The sequence below is a fragment of the Grus americana genome, chromosome 4 (assembly GCF_028858705.1).
Source record: "Grus americana isolate bGruAme1 chromosome 4, bGruAme1.mat, whole genome shotgun sequence".
NCBI lineage: Eukaryota > Metazoa > Chordata > Aves > Gruiformes > Gruidae > Grus > Grus americana.
The window spans coordinates 17,063,416-17,079,751 of NC_072855.1; the positions used below are offsets into that span (position 1 = coordinate 17,063,416).

Sequence of the window (16,336 nt, forward strand, 5' to 3'; positions counted from 1 at the left end):
CCCCAGAGAAAAGTGTCAACAACATTATTTCCTTCCCAATTCTAAAAGAGATACAATGTTCTTGTAGGTGGTGAGATTAGATTATGGTAAAATTAATTGCTGGTTTCAAGCTTTCATTCTTCAGGCTGCAACCTCAGCTCTCATGAACGTGCTACTTCAACTCACCTGTGATGTTTATTCACCTTTCCCACTTCTCTGTATCAGACGGTCACAGAGCACACAAAAGCTGCAGTGTCATTGAACTGCAACCCACCACCGAAAGGCATCAAATCCAGTAGTGAATGTGTCGCTGCTGTACCTTAATTCTCTACCCGGGGGGAGTGTTCCCAAGGACAGGGCACAAGCACACGGGATCAGACACAGGATCACAGGCTCCGACTTGACGAGGTCACCATGCCATTTCGAAGGCGGTAAGAAAAGCCCATGCAGCAGCCCAGGGCATGGGGATGAAAGAAGTGGCAATGACCAGACTGCGTGGTCAGCTGCTGTACATCCCAAACCGCTTCACTGAGCCGGCCCATTTGGACGTGTTCTTTTGTGAATAAATAAGGGAATAAATAAAATCAGCTAGCTCCATCTGTTATTCACCCTAACCACAATAGGGTGGATTGATAGCTTGTAGATGGGGTTTTTGAGGAGATATGGAGAAAGTGTCCTTCCAGATTAATTCAAGGACAGCACTCTAAGGAGTCTGTTACTCGTTTTCCAAGCATTCCTATGTTTATTTACTGAAACAACAGGAGTAATATGACATCATAAATCTTTTAAAAATTGAAACAGTAGTGCCAGTCTTGAAAGATTAATAATAAGGAACGCGTTTTAGAGTGTGCTCATGGAAATGTAATAGGAATGATTAGTGGTTTTGAACATTAGAATTACAGTGTGTAATTGTAATGTTATAGCAGCTACATAGGAGCCAGTGATCCCGTAATGGCATACACTGTGAATTTAATTATTTACATGGAAAAATCAGGGCTGATCGTCCTGGTTTTCGGCTAGGGTAGAGTTAATTTTCACAAGAAGCTGGGAGGGGACTCAGCCAGGACAGGTGACCCAAACTAGCCAGAGGGGTATTCCATACCATGATGTCATGCTCAGTATATAAGGGGGGGAGCTGGCTGGGGAGGGGTCATTGCTCGGGCATTGGGTTCTGGGCGGTGAGCAAATTGCCTTGTGTACCACCCGCTTTGTACATTCTGTTGTAAGTACTGTTGTTGTTATTTCCCTCTGCCTTTGCTGTCCCAGTAAACTATCCTTATCCCAACCCACGAGTTTTACCTTTTTCTTCCAATTCTCCTCCCCATCCCACCCTGGGTGGACGGGTGAGCGAGCAGCTGCGTGGTGCTTAGCTGCCGGCTGGGGCTGAACCACGACGCTGATCCTGCGTGACAGAGCTACCATTTCCTACGTCCTGCAAGTGTTACGAAGGAGCAGCATCGCTATCTATGTGGATACACTCAGTCCGCGTTTGTTATTTAGGTAGTTTTAAATTCTACCCTACAGTAGATAAGCTTTTGTGTCGTTTAGGCTGTCTTTCTGCAAGGCCTACCATAGGTGCCAAAATTCATCCAACAAGGATTTTGCTTGCAGGAGAACGGGGCCCATGTCGGAGGCTGAGGTCCATTCTTCAGGCAGGGAAGGAGCTGTCTCCCGCTGAAGAACCGAGTGGCCACACAGGGTGCTTTGCCCCGTATTTCTTCTGCAATGGTGGCTACGAAACTATTTGGCGGAATCACACCCAGCAAAAGCATTCTTAAAAATATGCATATACGCTTGGGAGACACATTTCCCTAGAGTGGCTTCTGGATACATGTACAGCCACTCAGGAAAAAAACTGGAGTTCTACAGATGCTTTTATAATGTCAGTAATACTAAAAGTACAGTTTCGGTCAGAGCAAAACATCGCTCCTGTGCACAAAAGGCAGGATCGTGTAGACTCAGTATCTCCGTGCCGGTAATTCTGCCTGTAAGTATCTGCCACCCGCAGGGTGCACCTTGCAGGGCTTCTCAGCTGCCTCGGGACGCAGGCGTGCGCCTCTGTGCCTCCCAGCTCGGCTGAGGGGCTTTACACGCCGGGCTGTACTCAGAGAGGCTGCACCAGTCCAGAGGGTTTGCCTGCTCCCGTGAACAATTGATTTGATAGCAAAGGGAAGAAAGAAGGAGAATTTTTTAAATCCTCTCAGCCCCAGTTGAGGGACTCATCATAAAACTATCAGACAGAATTCAGCAGAGTGGAAATCCCTGCTCTGATAAGCCCCAGCCCTGAAAGGCGAGGGATGCAAAGTTCAGGATGGAGCTGTGCTTGCTGGATGCCCTGTGCTCCCTTGCGCTTGGCTCTTGCTGCTGGGTCTGACCTGTGATGTTACATATCATTAATGTTAAAAAAAGAGCATCTAACCAAATTGAGCTATAAGCGATTCACACCTAAACTATAGGCTTTCCTTTTTGACGGAAAAAGATTGTAATTCAGTGCAACGTTAATTCCAAAAATTCCTGCTGCACGATCCTGCACTTGGGCGTATGTCTTTTGCATGCAAGGAACTGTAAATGCACTATATAAGAGCACGTTTGTTAACACAGTTTATTGGCACACTTATTGGCAAAGCATACATAAAATACAGTTGTATTATATAACACACTGACTCACTGTGTCTTTACATGATGAGTTGAACATATTAATATGTAAATGAAAAAATTAGTTTCTTTTATAAAGTTTCACATAAATACACCAGAATAAAAAAAAAAAGTAAAACAAAAAAAGGTTTGAGGGCTTTACAAAAATATTATACAAGAAATATACTATGAAAAGAAATAACAACAAAGCCAACTCAGATACAATAATAAAAACACAAAAGTTTTAGATTTATTAAGCTGCCCACAAAGTTAATGGATTACATGGCTTCAAAATATCTGGATCGACAGCAATTTTACAAAGCATAAACTCTCATAGGACTGGGTGTCTTCTTCCACATAAAAATATTTCTCATGTCTTTGATGAAAAAAAGACATTTCTTGTTTCAGCATTTTTATTAAACGATGGAAAGAGTATCTACTGGCATCAGCTAAACTTAAATGAAAAATGCTGGATCCTTTAAATGATTAACTGATGAAAGAAAAGTTAAAGAAAGAACAAAAGTTACTTTAAATTACTTTTCCTTAAAAGCTGATTTTTTTTTTCTGAAACAAGAAATTTCAGGTGCAAGTTGAAAAGCAGAAAATATATTACAATTGTAAAAAGTTTTACATAGTTACGTTAATGACATCCTGAGCACTGATGACTTGTTAAAATATGGCCATTGTTCGATGAGGAAAAAAACAACCCCTTCCAATAAAATGCATTGTCAGAAATTTGCCATGAATGCTATTTAATTTTCAATTATTTTAATTGAGGTCAGTGCCAGTATCATGTTGTATGTGAATGCTTCCAAGAAATGTATATGGAAGCTTATACAAGAATTTTCCCTAATTAAAAAAAAATCAGATAGCTTTAGTTTAGAAATAGATACTGTATCCGTTGAAAGGTGGGGGTTTTAATTTTTTTTTTTTTTTAAGAACGCTGTGAAACAGTAATTGATAACCCACTGACATACGTTGCAATGGGTACTGCTGCAGAATGACCTATTGGGAAGCTTGTGGTGTGGGGTTTTCAGATTTAGTCTCCTGGTTAGCAGGAGGTTTGCTGTTCCACGGGCTGTTATTTCCCAGTGCAGGTGAATTGTTGAAATCTTCTTCATCATCCATGCCATTTGCTGCATCATACTGTGTATTCTCTAATCTAGTGATAAGCCTTTCGTCTTCATCCCCAAATTCGCCTCCCATCAGAGTTGGTTCTCCTACCACCATCACATCCTGTGAACAGCACCCAATATTTGTTATATGGAAACCTTGAGAGAGAAAAAATCAACTTAAAAAAATTATGTTAGAGAATTTGCATCTCTTAACTTTGTGATATTTGAACAACAGAGTTAAAAGTTCCTGCATAGTAGGAACCAGGAGACAGGCTTACACTTTATTTCTAATGTAAATGAAAAACTGTAACACATCTCTCTAGCCACATGTTCCTGGCTCTGGATTTCAGAAACCCCAGAACTGAAAAGCAGGTAGACTGAAAAATGTGCATGATTTTAAGCAAGTAAGCAGGCTGTGAAACTGCCTTAAACTCCTGCTTGAAATATTTAGCCTTTATCCAGTAATTCTTTCCTGAGCCATTTTATTTGGAAAGGCACCAGGGTGCATCTCAGTTGCAACTTGGCGATATGCGTATTTTAAAAGTAGCTTAAAAGAAACCACATTTCTTATCCTCAGACTTCTCAAATGTGGAGCACAGCACTCTAATAAAGATGGTAACTCTCTTATCCATAGCCAGCCAAGCCCTTTTACGCATCCAATATACTTGACATTCTGCTACTTAATTATGGTAATTAATTTAGGTAAAGTTTTCGATAAAAACAATGTTCACACTGATTTGACAATTTGCATAGCTAATTAAGTCATTAGCAAAAACCTGCTGATTGCCAACAAGCCCTGAATTTACCATCTGTTATTTCATGGTGCCTGTCACCTAACTCCATGTAGGCAACCCTGCCGCCAATCTGTGCAGTAAGAGGACCAATCTGTCCAGCTGGTACCGTAAAAGGAAGATGAAGAGTGCTAATTATAATTACACTGATGAAGCTAGTAGTCATCAAAAACTGAAGCATGCAAGAAAGAAAGAATTCATCTAATCACTGCTTTAAGTACAAATTGTCCTTCCATGAAAACAAGTAAACCGCCTACTGTACTCCAGTGCATCACAGATCTGCTGCAAAAAACCTAACCAGCATGGGATAGAAAGGTGCAAACTTGAGATTGGAAAGCAAAGGTGCAAAGCCAGAGAGCTCTCTTGTTCTCTCTGTTCAACCGAGAATCAGGCTGCTGTGCTAACCGCTGAAGAAATATGTGGGATGCATCTTTTCATGCAGCTCAGGTGGCAGGGCATCAGCTAGCGCTTGGTACAAGTGCAGTAATTCCAGATGTCTAGCTTTGTACCTGCTGATTTAACACGCCCTTCCAAGAATCCTAGCGAACAACAGATTCATATTTTAAAGGATCTGTTCCTCCTCATGAATGTAAAAAGCAAACAGAAGACAAATGTTTGCATTCAATAAGGTTTCTTTTTAATCAGATATGTACTTCTTTCACCACGAAATGATACAAATTATTGCCTGTAAGTATTTACGCTGTTTCTCGATATCCCTCAGCAAAGGCTGACATGCTACGGAAGAATGTTTATATTACATTTTCAGCCTGTGTTATGTGAAAAATTTGTGAGTAGATGGAAACTGTTACATGATTTCTTCTTTATATTGTCTATATTCTGTTACTCCATATAGCCATAAAATATTTGGTTAAATAAAACTCACACAAAGCTTTGTGACATAGACGTTTAAAAGACAAAAGTGTTTGTAACCAGAAGTTTATGCTAATTTATTTCGTCCCTCTAAACAACAGACGATGTATAGTGCGCACTGCTGAACCAGACCTGACCCCATTGTACTGCGAGAGCTTTAAAGACAAGAGAGACCTGGCAGAGGACAGCAAGTTGGGTTTGAGCGTGCAGTGTGATACGGCAGGCAAAAAGGACCACAGTGGCTGAAATACAGAATCACAGACCGAGGTGGCAACAGTTTCTCCTATTTCAACGCTCTTGTGTGCGGACCTCAAGTTCTCCCTGTTGCCATACCAGCAAAAGGTCGGCAACTTGGATGAGACTTAGAGAAGCGCATCAAAAATAACTATGGGGCTAGAACAGCTGGCAGGGGAGGCCACGTGAAAGAATTAAATATGCATTACATCCACCAAATGATTGGGAGGGGTAAATATGCTTAACAGCTGCAAGTGCCGAAAGGAAGAGGATCGCTTTAGGCCAATCCGATGAGATGTAAACTAGGGTACTAAGATGACATTAAGTAAATGAAAATGTAACTCCCACTGCTAAGACAATATTCCTGTTACTGAGAACCGCAGACTGAGGATTAATGACCCCACTGGAACAGTGCTAGCTTTGCTGCTCAGGTCACCTAACACTGGGCTGGGAAAAAATCTCAATCTGTGGTAGGAAACATTCGTGCATCAGTGGGGAGATGCTCAATGACCTTGTGTTTCCATCTCTAATTTCTCAGATTCTTTGCAAATATTATTCCTTTAGTATAATGACACCCACTGAGAAGACAGTTTGCACTTGTATTTCTCTCCATGCTATTGAGTATATCTCTCTCTCTCTCTCTCTCTCTCTCTCTCTCTGGGAATTAAGCTACAATTATACTGAGGTTAGTGGAGTTTTCCCTCATTCTATTTAAAAGAGATATCACAGCATTAGTTACAGGACATTTGAAAAAATAATATATATATTCTTGACAATCCTGCCACTAATAGTTATGTCAGGCAAAAATAGTGTCTCAGGAAGCGCACATGCTGGTTCCTCCCCGGAGAGGATTCTGCTCCTCAGACTGAAAGCTGAAGACCCCACCGAGTGCACCCCATTGAACCTCCACTCACTAGATCCCGTGCAATGACCACCAACCTCTGAGGAGGACTGGAAGTGACTCCTTTTAGAGCCCCTCAATGCTTCTCCTTAAATTGGCCAGTGGGGGTCACTGCTGTTGAATGACACAAGGCTCCATCCCTCCCAGGGTTGAGGCTGCAGCTCTGGAGTGCTCCTAGCTCCTGCTCATGGAGTGAGAAGCAGAATCCAAGAATTAAACCCTAGTCTCTTGCACGGCAGCACACACTGCTATGGCCTAGTTATGGTAGCACATATTTGACTAGATTAGTTTAAAAAAGATTTAGACTGTAGTCACTCAATCTTATTAATTTACTCTGTGATTAGAAACAACATTTTTGGTCAAGGAATGTCTCATGATAGTAAAATATGGTTGCAGTGAAGCACTGTAAATAAAGCAGTGGATGTTTTACATTATGTGATAGAAATGTATTATTTAATAATATAACCACAAAAGCAGCTTTCATGTATATCATACCTTTCATCCTGAAATAACCCTAATTGCCATCCAAACTTAAATTGATACATATAAACTATACACAGAGATCACTTCATACACAACTTAAATGCAAGCACTTCTATTTAACAGACCGGTCATTTCTCAGGCTTCATCTTTTTTATGCCTAGCCTCGAAGTTTAGCTCTGCTATGCCCAGTTACATAAGTACACTTTTTAACTTGGGATTTCAAAGATCATCTGATGGCTAAAAACGATGTCTTACAGGAGTCTGGAGGTAAAAAAGTGTGGTGGGCCATGTAAAATTCCCCATCCCTATGCCTGCCATCTTTGCTGCTGCTAATACGTAGCCCCGCTCAGTGTGTTACAGTGACTAGTTCGTAGCTCAGGTGTCACAGGCCCCAGAAGTAGACAAACAGTGCTTCACAAGACTGAGATAATTAAAACCGCCTGAAACTATCAAGTATATTGTTCAAGCAAGTCTCATACTCCAAGGATTGAAAGTTGCACTAGTTTTAGCAGCCAGCATACCTCTAAGTGCTAAGTCAAAAGAAGAAGGGTACCTCCTCCTGCCTTCCTTCCTTCTTACAGAATTGTGTTAGCGGTGATTATTTTAATAACTGACTTCTTAGCTCCTTGCCACAAAAATTATTAATGACTGAGAACCCCATTGCTGCCCACACCCATAATGGTCACTGCGTCCAAGACAAAAACATCGGACTGACATTGGTGTTGAAATGATCTATAGAAACAGAACTGACGTTTTAATTAGGTTTCAGAGTAAACACTTTCTAGAAGAAAATGGTTATCTTTCACATCTCATCATACTCCTCTCTGTTAACTTGACGTTCTGTTCTTGTTTGGAATATTTTTCCTAAAGCGCAACAACTGGAAACCAATTTGTTCACTCTCATCTCCTTACGGCTAAATCTTAGATTCCAAATTGCACAGTTCTGAGACACGGGATAATTTCTGACACTAATCTTCTGGCCCTGGAACTGTAGCTCTGGTACTACAACATCCATTACAAACCACCTAAATCTACCCCTTTCAGGCTCGTTTCTGAAACACATAGGAGATTTTATTGCTCCTTTCCACATTAGCAGGTTTATTTATGGATTTGGCTTTTGAGGAGCTTACAGAGAACTACAAAGAGAAAGAGAGATTATTGAGGTACGTAACTCGCTTAAAGAGTGCAAGGAGGCTCTAATTAAGACTCTGGATGTAACAAAGAATGTTTGATTTACTTAGTGGTATGTAGTGATGCTTTATTCTTTCCAACACAAATGATATTTCACTGGGTTCATGGTTACAGTATTACACTCAACAGGATCTTCATTAGTAAATGAAAGCAAAATCCACCTATTAATTTGTATGGTTATGACTAGGAGCAGCCTAGAGCAATGGTTCTTAGAGTTTGTGAGAGTTGTGCATTGTTGTCAAATTTCCCAATTCAAATAGATGAGAATGGATGAATGCAGAGGTTTTTTTATTAAAGTTAACAGAAAGTGCTACTTAAGTGATATGGCTGTATGATATAGCTCTTCTGATGATCTTCATATACCTGTTGTACAAGTCACTGCTCTATGTGCAAGGGCCTGGGCTTGCGAGAAAGTTTTGTTTGAAACAGAAGAATACGGAAAATGAAAAGGAATACAATTTCAGCCAGTAAAGAGGCTTAAAAACTGAGCAAGGACTTGGTAAAACACTGCAGCTAGCTTCAAATATTAGAGGAAATTAGTACTGTGTAAGTGATAAGGCAGTGACACACCCAAATTAGATAACTACTTTCTTTAAAATCATAGGAAAGTTAACATTAGAAAGGCAGGTTTTCTATGAACCTTGCAGAAGGAGTCTTGCCCATCTTTGCTCTTTGGAGGAAAGGGGAATTAGTAATTCCAGTTTCTGCACAATGGGTTAACGTTTCTTCCAAAGATCAGGTGTGATTGATAACACGAACAAATCTGAGAACAGTTCAAATGACTGGCATCTGCTGAGTCTAAGACAGCTGAGTGGACTACAATTTCTGGGTCCCTGTTCTGTCAACTTTCTTTAAGCACTAAAAAAAGCCAATGCATCTGTGGAAATCACTGGAACTATTGAGCCTGCACCGATGAGAGCCTGAAAGAAATCTTCTGGTGAGAAAAATGTTTTTGTATTTGTGCTGTTGGAGAGACTTTAGTGGCCCTTTGTTCTACTTCCAACACACTACAGTGTGTTGCCTCAGCACTTACAGATTCAGGTCAAAACAACCACTGGACAAGTAACAGGCCAACCTAGGCATAAGTTGTGCAGTGCAATCATGTAGCACACTGGCTAACTACATTTGTTTTAACAATGTAGGAAATATACTATGTAGAAAAGGTGTTAAACAAGGGACTTGGGCAGGAAGAGTCATGTTGACAAGAGGAGATGCTGAAGGTCTGCAACCAGCAGCAAGAGAACTAACAGAATCACAGAAACCACATTATAAAGGAAAACAAGTGTAAGAGAATGCAAGTGACTGTCAAAAGGGCAAAACTTTGTATTTTATTTAGCAGGGCTGAGAAAGTATAAAAAATAGTTAGAGATATCAGGACAGACTGAGACTGACCCTTTTCAAATTACTGATGAGAGGGAAGATGCATACCCACCCACTGGCAGAGACCCTTAAGATGCTTTTGAAGACTGTGTTATTAAAGATGTATCAGAATGTGTCAGCGCAGTCAAAGTGCTAATAAATTTAAGGCAACACAAAGGGCACAAATGATACTGATTGATTAGGCTTCAGCAACTGAACTTCAGGGTGCACTGCCAACCTGACTCATGCATGGAAATAAACCACATCATTGCACTTTCTGGGCTTGACTCTGTATTGTCAGCACTGTCCCTGCCTGAAGAACTGATCAGAAAATACGAAGGTAGAGGAAATGGCACAACCTCCTATTACTGAAGAAGAATATGTATGTGACAAGTACTGTTCCACCTCATTGATCAAAGTTTGCTTAGCCCCATGTATTTATCTGAAGATCTGGAAGGGGCTATGGGGAAAATGACAAATCTCTGAAGTTTCAAGCTTTGTCATAGCTGATGGCACTCCAGCTGCTTTCCAGTCACTGTCCTAAACATGGAAAATTTGCCTCTCTAGACATGAAGCCCTCCTTAAAGAAATAGAAGTTAATAGTGTGGGTGGGAAATTTGGATGAGGAATATGGTAAGTTCACACATTTGCCAGTGTACACAGCACTACTGCAGGAACAAAACTGAGTAATTTACTAATGTCCTAAACCAAGAAACATTACATAGAACAGAGGCTAAGGAAACAGTCTCTAACCAGGATTAATTTACTATCAAAGAAAAACCAACATAGGAGCATAAAAGTGACAGGAAATTAGGAATTAGATTCTGTTATGTTGGAGAGACTGTCTTTGCTGCCTGGGAAGAAATCACTGGAGAAAAAGAGAAAGCTGAAGTACATGACTCCATATTAATCCAGGTTTGGTATGGATATGAGCTCAGTGTTGGGGTTCTCCAGAGAGGATGATGGGAAAAATGGAACTGAAAGTAGCTCTGCTTATGTGAATCATGTGCACAGAAGATGCAGTGATTTCATTCTTCTTCTCTAATAATGAGGGGGGAAATGCTTTTAACACTGAAAATTAATGATTTCAGTAGGTTTTTTTCTACTGAGCAGGAAAGTTGCATTCACAGAAAGCTCTATTGCCAAATGAAGCTTTTAGTCAGTTCAAAACTGTCAGATTGTGTTTGGGGATATCTTGTCTTCTATTGCATATAAGGGAAATCAAACGTTAACTACAGACTGATACGTTTTAAGGTAAAGTTGAGAGAAAGAAACAGAAAGCAAGTTACTGCTACCTGCAGCTAACTTTGAAAAGCAGTGGCATGCCTGTAATAAGGCCCGCTTCAAAGAATGCGTAATTCTGAAGAAACATGGTAACATCTCTCTAACTGAAAAGTGTTGAATAGTTTTACACCAAAATATCCTACTGCTAAAATTATTTTGAGTTCTGTCTACTCTTCAGAGTGGCCCCACCATCAATTCCATCTGGTTTGCTATCTTTGCTGTGGGGAAGATGGGAAGAGCTGTTAGTATGTCAAACCAAACAACTAAGCATCTTCCACTGTGCAAGGGGAAAGGAGAAGAGTCCTAAAAACAGAACCTGATCCTCCATACAAAAGAGTTTAGACCATCTTGCTACTCTGGTACAGAAAGCAAACAATATTGAAAAATATTGACTGCAGCATCCTGAAAGTCAATGAAGACTAAAAATCCATCCTTCATACCATGATAAACTTCATCATTATGTCTCAGATACTCAACTGTCATCTCCATCAGGAAGAGTACCCTTTACTACATCTGTCAGCAGGAGCCTTTCAGTACCTGAAGTTAGCTTGAGTATCAGTGGGAGTGACAGGTAACTGTCAGAGGGCTCAATTACACTTAGATGTACGAGTACACATGGCTACCACTGAAGCCAACAAAAGTCATCTCTCCAGGGAGAAGCAGGCTGAAGAGAGACAGGAGGTCAGATTCTGGTCCTACTGAACTGAACTCGGGGAAAGGAGCAGCCAAGCTAAAGTGATTTTACTGTCTTTTAAACTTGGAGACAGCAGGGAGCTAGCTCATTGCTCAGTTTTGCACCTAATTGCTGGTTTTTTTTAAATATGGTTGATTATTGATCCAAGGGGTTTTCTGGCAGACACAGTCAGTGAGGCAGAGTGGTCCCTGCCACCAGGGGATCAGGTAGCTGGCCTTCTGACTGCTTTGTGCTGCCAGAAAAACCCAGAGATGCCTATATTAGGGAAAGAATCTGACTCTGGAGATGCGAGCCATGTGAAAATTTTAATATGACAAGGAGAAAATATGAGTTTAATGTACTGAAGCCTAAAGCTTCTGTAAGCTAGTGGATTGCTGAATCAGTTGCTAAACAAAAATCTTCATTTCATTTCACTGGTGTTAGTCTACTCCTCTTTTTTATCTGGGTATTCGAGCTTCCTAGGAAGTGCCTGCTTTGTGCTAACAGGCCTATATTCTTTGTCAGGCTTCGAAGGAGACCTAGCCCTTTCCTACCTGCTGATCAGAAGTCCAATAAAAATCCCTGCATGTTATTCCCAAGATACTACTTTATAGTTCCTATAATATCAAATTAATTTCCCTAGCTTTAAAATGCATAAGCTATCTCCTTATTGACTAAGACACACTTTGTCACAATTTGGGGTCTGATTACCCCTATACTGTGACTAAGGCAATAAAGGTGACATTATTAAAGTGCTGCTACAGTTCTGGAAATGACTTGGTGTTTCCCTATATAATTAGGATGTCAACAGTTACAGCGAGCAGAGTGGATAAGCCAAGACCCATATTTCAGGGGATCTACCCTCTGCAAGCGGAGTGGTTAGAAAAAGAGATAACCTCTGCACGTAAGTTAATTCATAACCTGTTCCACTGAAGCATCTGAACGCGGCACCGATTAGAGGTAAGGTACTAACGTAGAGAGACCAGCGGTCTGCTCAGGTACGGCTGTCCTGTTCCACAGGGACTCATCCTCGCTTAGCACCTGGCAGATGGAAGTCTGCAAGACTCATGCTGTATCTAAAACCACGAGGCCCAATCTGACTCCCATTGCCAGTGGAAAGACTCCCACTGACAAGAAGGAGACTTGGCCCAGCATTAAAAAAAATCACATCTGGTCCTCAGGATACCCCCACTTGAGGGTCATTCGTTAAAGCTGCACTGCAGAGTTGCTTCTTCACATCTCGCCACTAATTGCACGCTGTGCAAGATTGCCTTTTGCTTGTGATAGTTTAGGCTCAAGAATGCACCTTCTTTACAATGTAAGGAAAGAATTAAAGCACATTTAGCGATTCAGGCCTAAAAGGAAAGTGAGACTTACAGGTACCTGACTTGATAGACTCAGGTTTGCAGCAGCTGACTTTTTCTTGCTGTTGGTACTATTTGCGTTGTTCCCAGCACTGCTGTTGGAAGTGCTGCTAGTAGAGTTTTTCCTTTTTCTCCGTTTGGTTGTTGGTTGTCTTGTGGGTTCTGCTGCAATAAAATGGTAAGAAGGAAAGCAAATGGCAGATATTGTAAAGCATGCACTAAAATGATGCACAAGTAGAAGTGCTGAAATATTTTTTCATCTAGTTTTAAATTCCTATGTTTACTAGTAGTAGTACTAGTAGTAGCAGTATTAGATTAGACAAACCATAGAATAATATTTGGACCCAAACCAATGGAATCTGCTTTCAATTTTGTATAATGGACTAATGAATCTTATTCTCCCAGCATTATCTATAAAGATATTTGAAAGCATTTTACAATGGAAGTATGATGATAATTATCATGATGCTCAAATTGACCATGTAACATGCTGAAGACCACACAGTAAGCAACAGTGCTCAACAAAAATCCAGGTCTTATTTGGATGTAGGGTACAGCTTCAACTGACCCAGCCAGAGGCAAAGGCCAAAGGTAGCTTTCTACCCTCCTGCTGCCACCGATACAGCATACGAGCAACTGCCCTTTCGGTTCCTTCTACCTCTGATGTGCGCTTCAATCTCTAAACTGCCACTACCCCGGGAACATGTTAGAGCGTGCTGAATGCCATTTCCCTGCAAGTCTTCCAAACTCAGACCAAATCAGGACAATTACATAACTTTTCTTAAACTGGAAAAGAACAGAGGGGCAATTGTACTTTTCAAGATTTGGCCTGGGCACCAATGTGAATAGTCTTAAATATACAAATCTTTAATAATCTGAAAAAAGTGAGAATTATTATTTTGAGGTGTAAGAGGAAGGAGATTATTAGGTCCAGGCCTGTAAATAACATTATATTAGTCTCAAAGACAATTAATTATGAATTGTAGCTGTAATTTCAGAGTCACAGCAGGAAGCTGAATTACACAAACGATGAATTCTAATGGAGCCAGTAGGCATTTTGCATTCCATCTACACATATTTTTGTACTAAATTATATCCTAGTCATAGTGAAACCATCTGAATGTGCACATCTATAAATCAGTTGGGTCAGACTGAAATCATAAAACATCAGAATCATTTTCAGGCTTACTTTTGGAACAGTGCTAATTCTTAGTACTTTCTTTTGTAAGTAAATTTGCAGTAAATTTTCCCATTGTTTCTATATTAATTTAACTATAAAATAAGTAAAATACTGGAAATGAAACATACCTGGTGGGGCCACCATTCTCTGCCATTTTTGAAACAAGCAAGTCTTCAAGCAGTCTCGAGGACTTAGATTGTAAGTTTTATGTCTTGACATCAGTTCCTGCATTGGCTCCAGTATTACACACAACTGGAAGAAAAATTCAGAACAGAATGATTTCATCCAAGCAAAGACTCAGTTCATCAGTGTTTACATAGCTGGAAAGTATATTCTTGGCTTTTTTTTACCCTGGCTAACAGAGTATGTCTTGTACAGTTCAGTTTAATCTGCACTGGGATTGCAGGATCAAAACTCTGAATTGAGAAAAATTTTGCTCACTATTTGCTATCTTAAGTATTTTAAAACAAATCTGAGAAACTTCAACTCTGGTCTTCCAGACTACAGAGATTTCAGAAGAGTAGAAAATTTTCATGCTTGATTGCCAAAACTGCAAAGATGAATTAATAAATAATAAAATGCCCATAGTGGGTTATCATTCCCGTATAGCAAAATGTACACACAGTGATCTTCTGACCTGCTGCACTCCACAATGAAGACTTCTCATAAATGAGGGTTGTAAACATGATATTTTATCTTGCTATCGCATGCAAAATAATTCAAATAATTTTGTTCCTTTCTTGTTATGACTACACATTCTCTTCCCATCACGACTGACATGTCCAGAAAAAAAGGGAAGCATTTTATTTTCCTCATTAGCTTGAACACTTGATTATGTTGAATTTCAAGCAAACCTCTTCTTTAAATAGAGTCTTATATATTTTCTATCTGTTCATTTAGTAATTAAAATCACTGTTCACTGCTCTTTGCTCCTGTTAGCACAGCAGATCTAGCATAAAGAACACAGTGAGCTTGTTTCTATTCCCTCCTGTTTATCACCACAGAATCATTTCCAGTCCGTTAAATCTTACGCAAAGCCACAGAAGACTGCAGAACTGCACACGTGTAATTGAGGGCTTACTCTCGCTTGCAGGATCCCTGGTTTTTTGGTCATCCTACGTGAGAAGAAAAATCCAGGTTGACCCCCTAGGTTCCACCTGAACTTTGCAGGGCTGGCGCACAGAAGGAAAAGGTTCCTTACTTGCTAACTGAGCACATTTGATAAGGAAATAGCTTACACAGAACAAACATGGAGCCCGCATGCCATTTTTAGAGTCGCTTTTCAAAGCAGAACTGCATTTAGAAGCAGGGGAAGGTTTGGCTTTTTTTAACCAACAAAAGTAAGGCAATGAGTTGGTTAAATTATTAGAAGTTAAAATGACAGCTGGCATTGCAAGGCATAACTTAAGCTGAGTCTTGTTTTGAGTTATTTACTTAATTTTAGGAAGTCTTGCTGAAGGAGCATTTTGGATTTACTTCAGCTTATGATGTTTTCCTTCTGTGTTTTTAGAAATATATGAGACATGAGGCAAATTCTTCTCTCTGGGCTTCAGAGCCGATCAATGTTTGCTCCATTCTCCCCATGTGCACCCCACTCTCATTCATATAAATGGAGATTCCAAATATGCAGGGAAAATAGCTGAAAGGGAGCTGCCATGAGGACTAAGAGATTAATTCAGCATTTAAATATTATTGTGTATTGCCACTGCTTTTTGATGAGCCTTTCATTAACAGCAGTTAAAACAGAGATAACATAAAGCAGCAGGGAGAATGAAGAGCTTCAGTATGAGGAATTATTTTTTTCCAACTGCAGAAATTGAATCTGCAGTTGCCTCATTGACTATTTTCTTACATAGACTTTTTGCATATATTTTTGTAGATAAATATCGGCAAGGTAATTTAATAGACAGAGAGCTGCTATCAGATAGTGCACTTTGGGCTCAGATTTTCATCTGGTTCAATATTCTACCAAAAATTAAAAGCATCAGGTCCTAAAGTATGTGCAGGATCCAGTTTATGCTGTGGAAGAGGTGTTGTATTTTGAGTTCTTATTCAATTTATTCTGAAACCTGCAGGCACTTGCTCAGGTTTTGTGTGTGTGTGTGAGAGAGAGAGAGAGATTTGTGATCAAAATTGACATCATTGCTTTGGTTCTCAAAAGTCTGGGTTTCCGGCAAGGGCTCTGCCTGAATTGTCTCATTATGAGCAGATATTAACTAGCATGAAAAAGATAGCTATGATAATTCTCAACAAACTAGTTAGCCTGGGCAGAGCACTA

At 40.1% G+C, this 16,336-nt stretch overlaps 1 protein-coding gene across 11 annotated transcripts in view; it reads right to left on the reverse strand.

Annotated features, from left to right (window-relative positions):
• Positions 1–2,567: 2,567 nt before the first annotated feature.
• Positions 2,568–16,336, reverse strand: part of LDB2 (LIM domain binding 2) — a 226,157-nt gene continuing 212,388 nt past the window's right edge. For 2 of the 11 annotated variants that reach the window (XM_054824864.1, XM_054824867.1), the window contains 3 exons: positions 14,187–14,310; positions 12,892–13,043; positions 2,568–3,849 (listed from right to left, as the gene is read on the reverse strand). In XM_054824864.1, the coding sequence (XP_054680839.1) occupies positions 3,619–3,849; positions 12,892–13,043; positions 14,187–14,310 (507 nt within the window). In that variant the 3' untranslated portion in view covers positions 2,568–3,618. Of the gene's footprint in view, positions 3,885–6,562; positions 6,706–12,891; positions 13,044–14,186; positions 14,311–16,336 lie in introns of all 11 variants that reach the window. The other 9 variants (XM_054824870.1, XM_054824871.1, XM_054824869.1 and 6 more) reach the window with 9 other exon arrangements.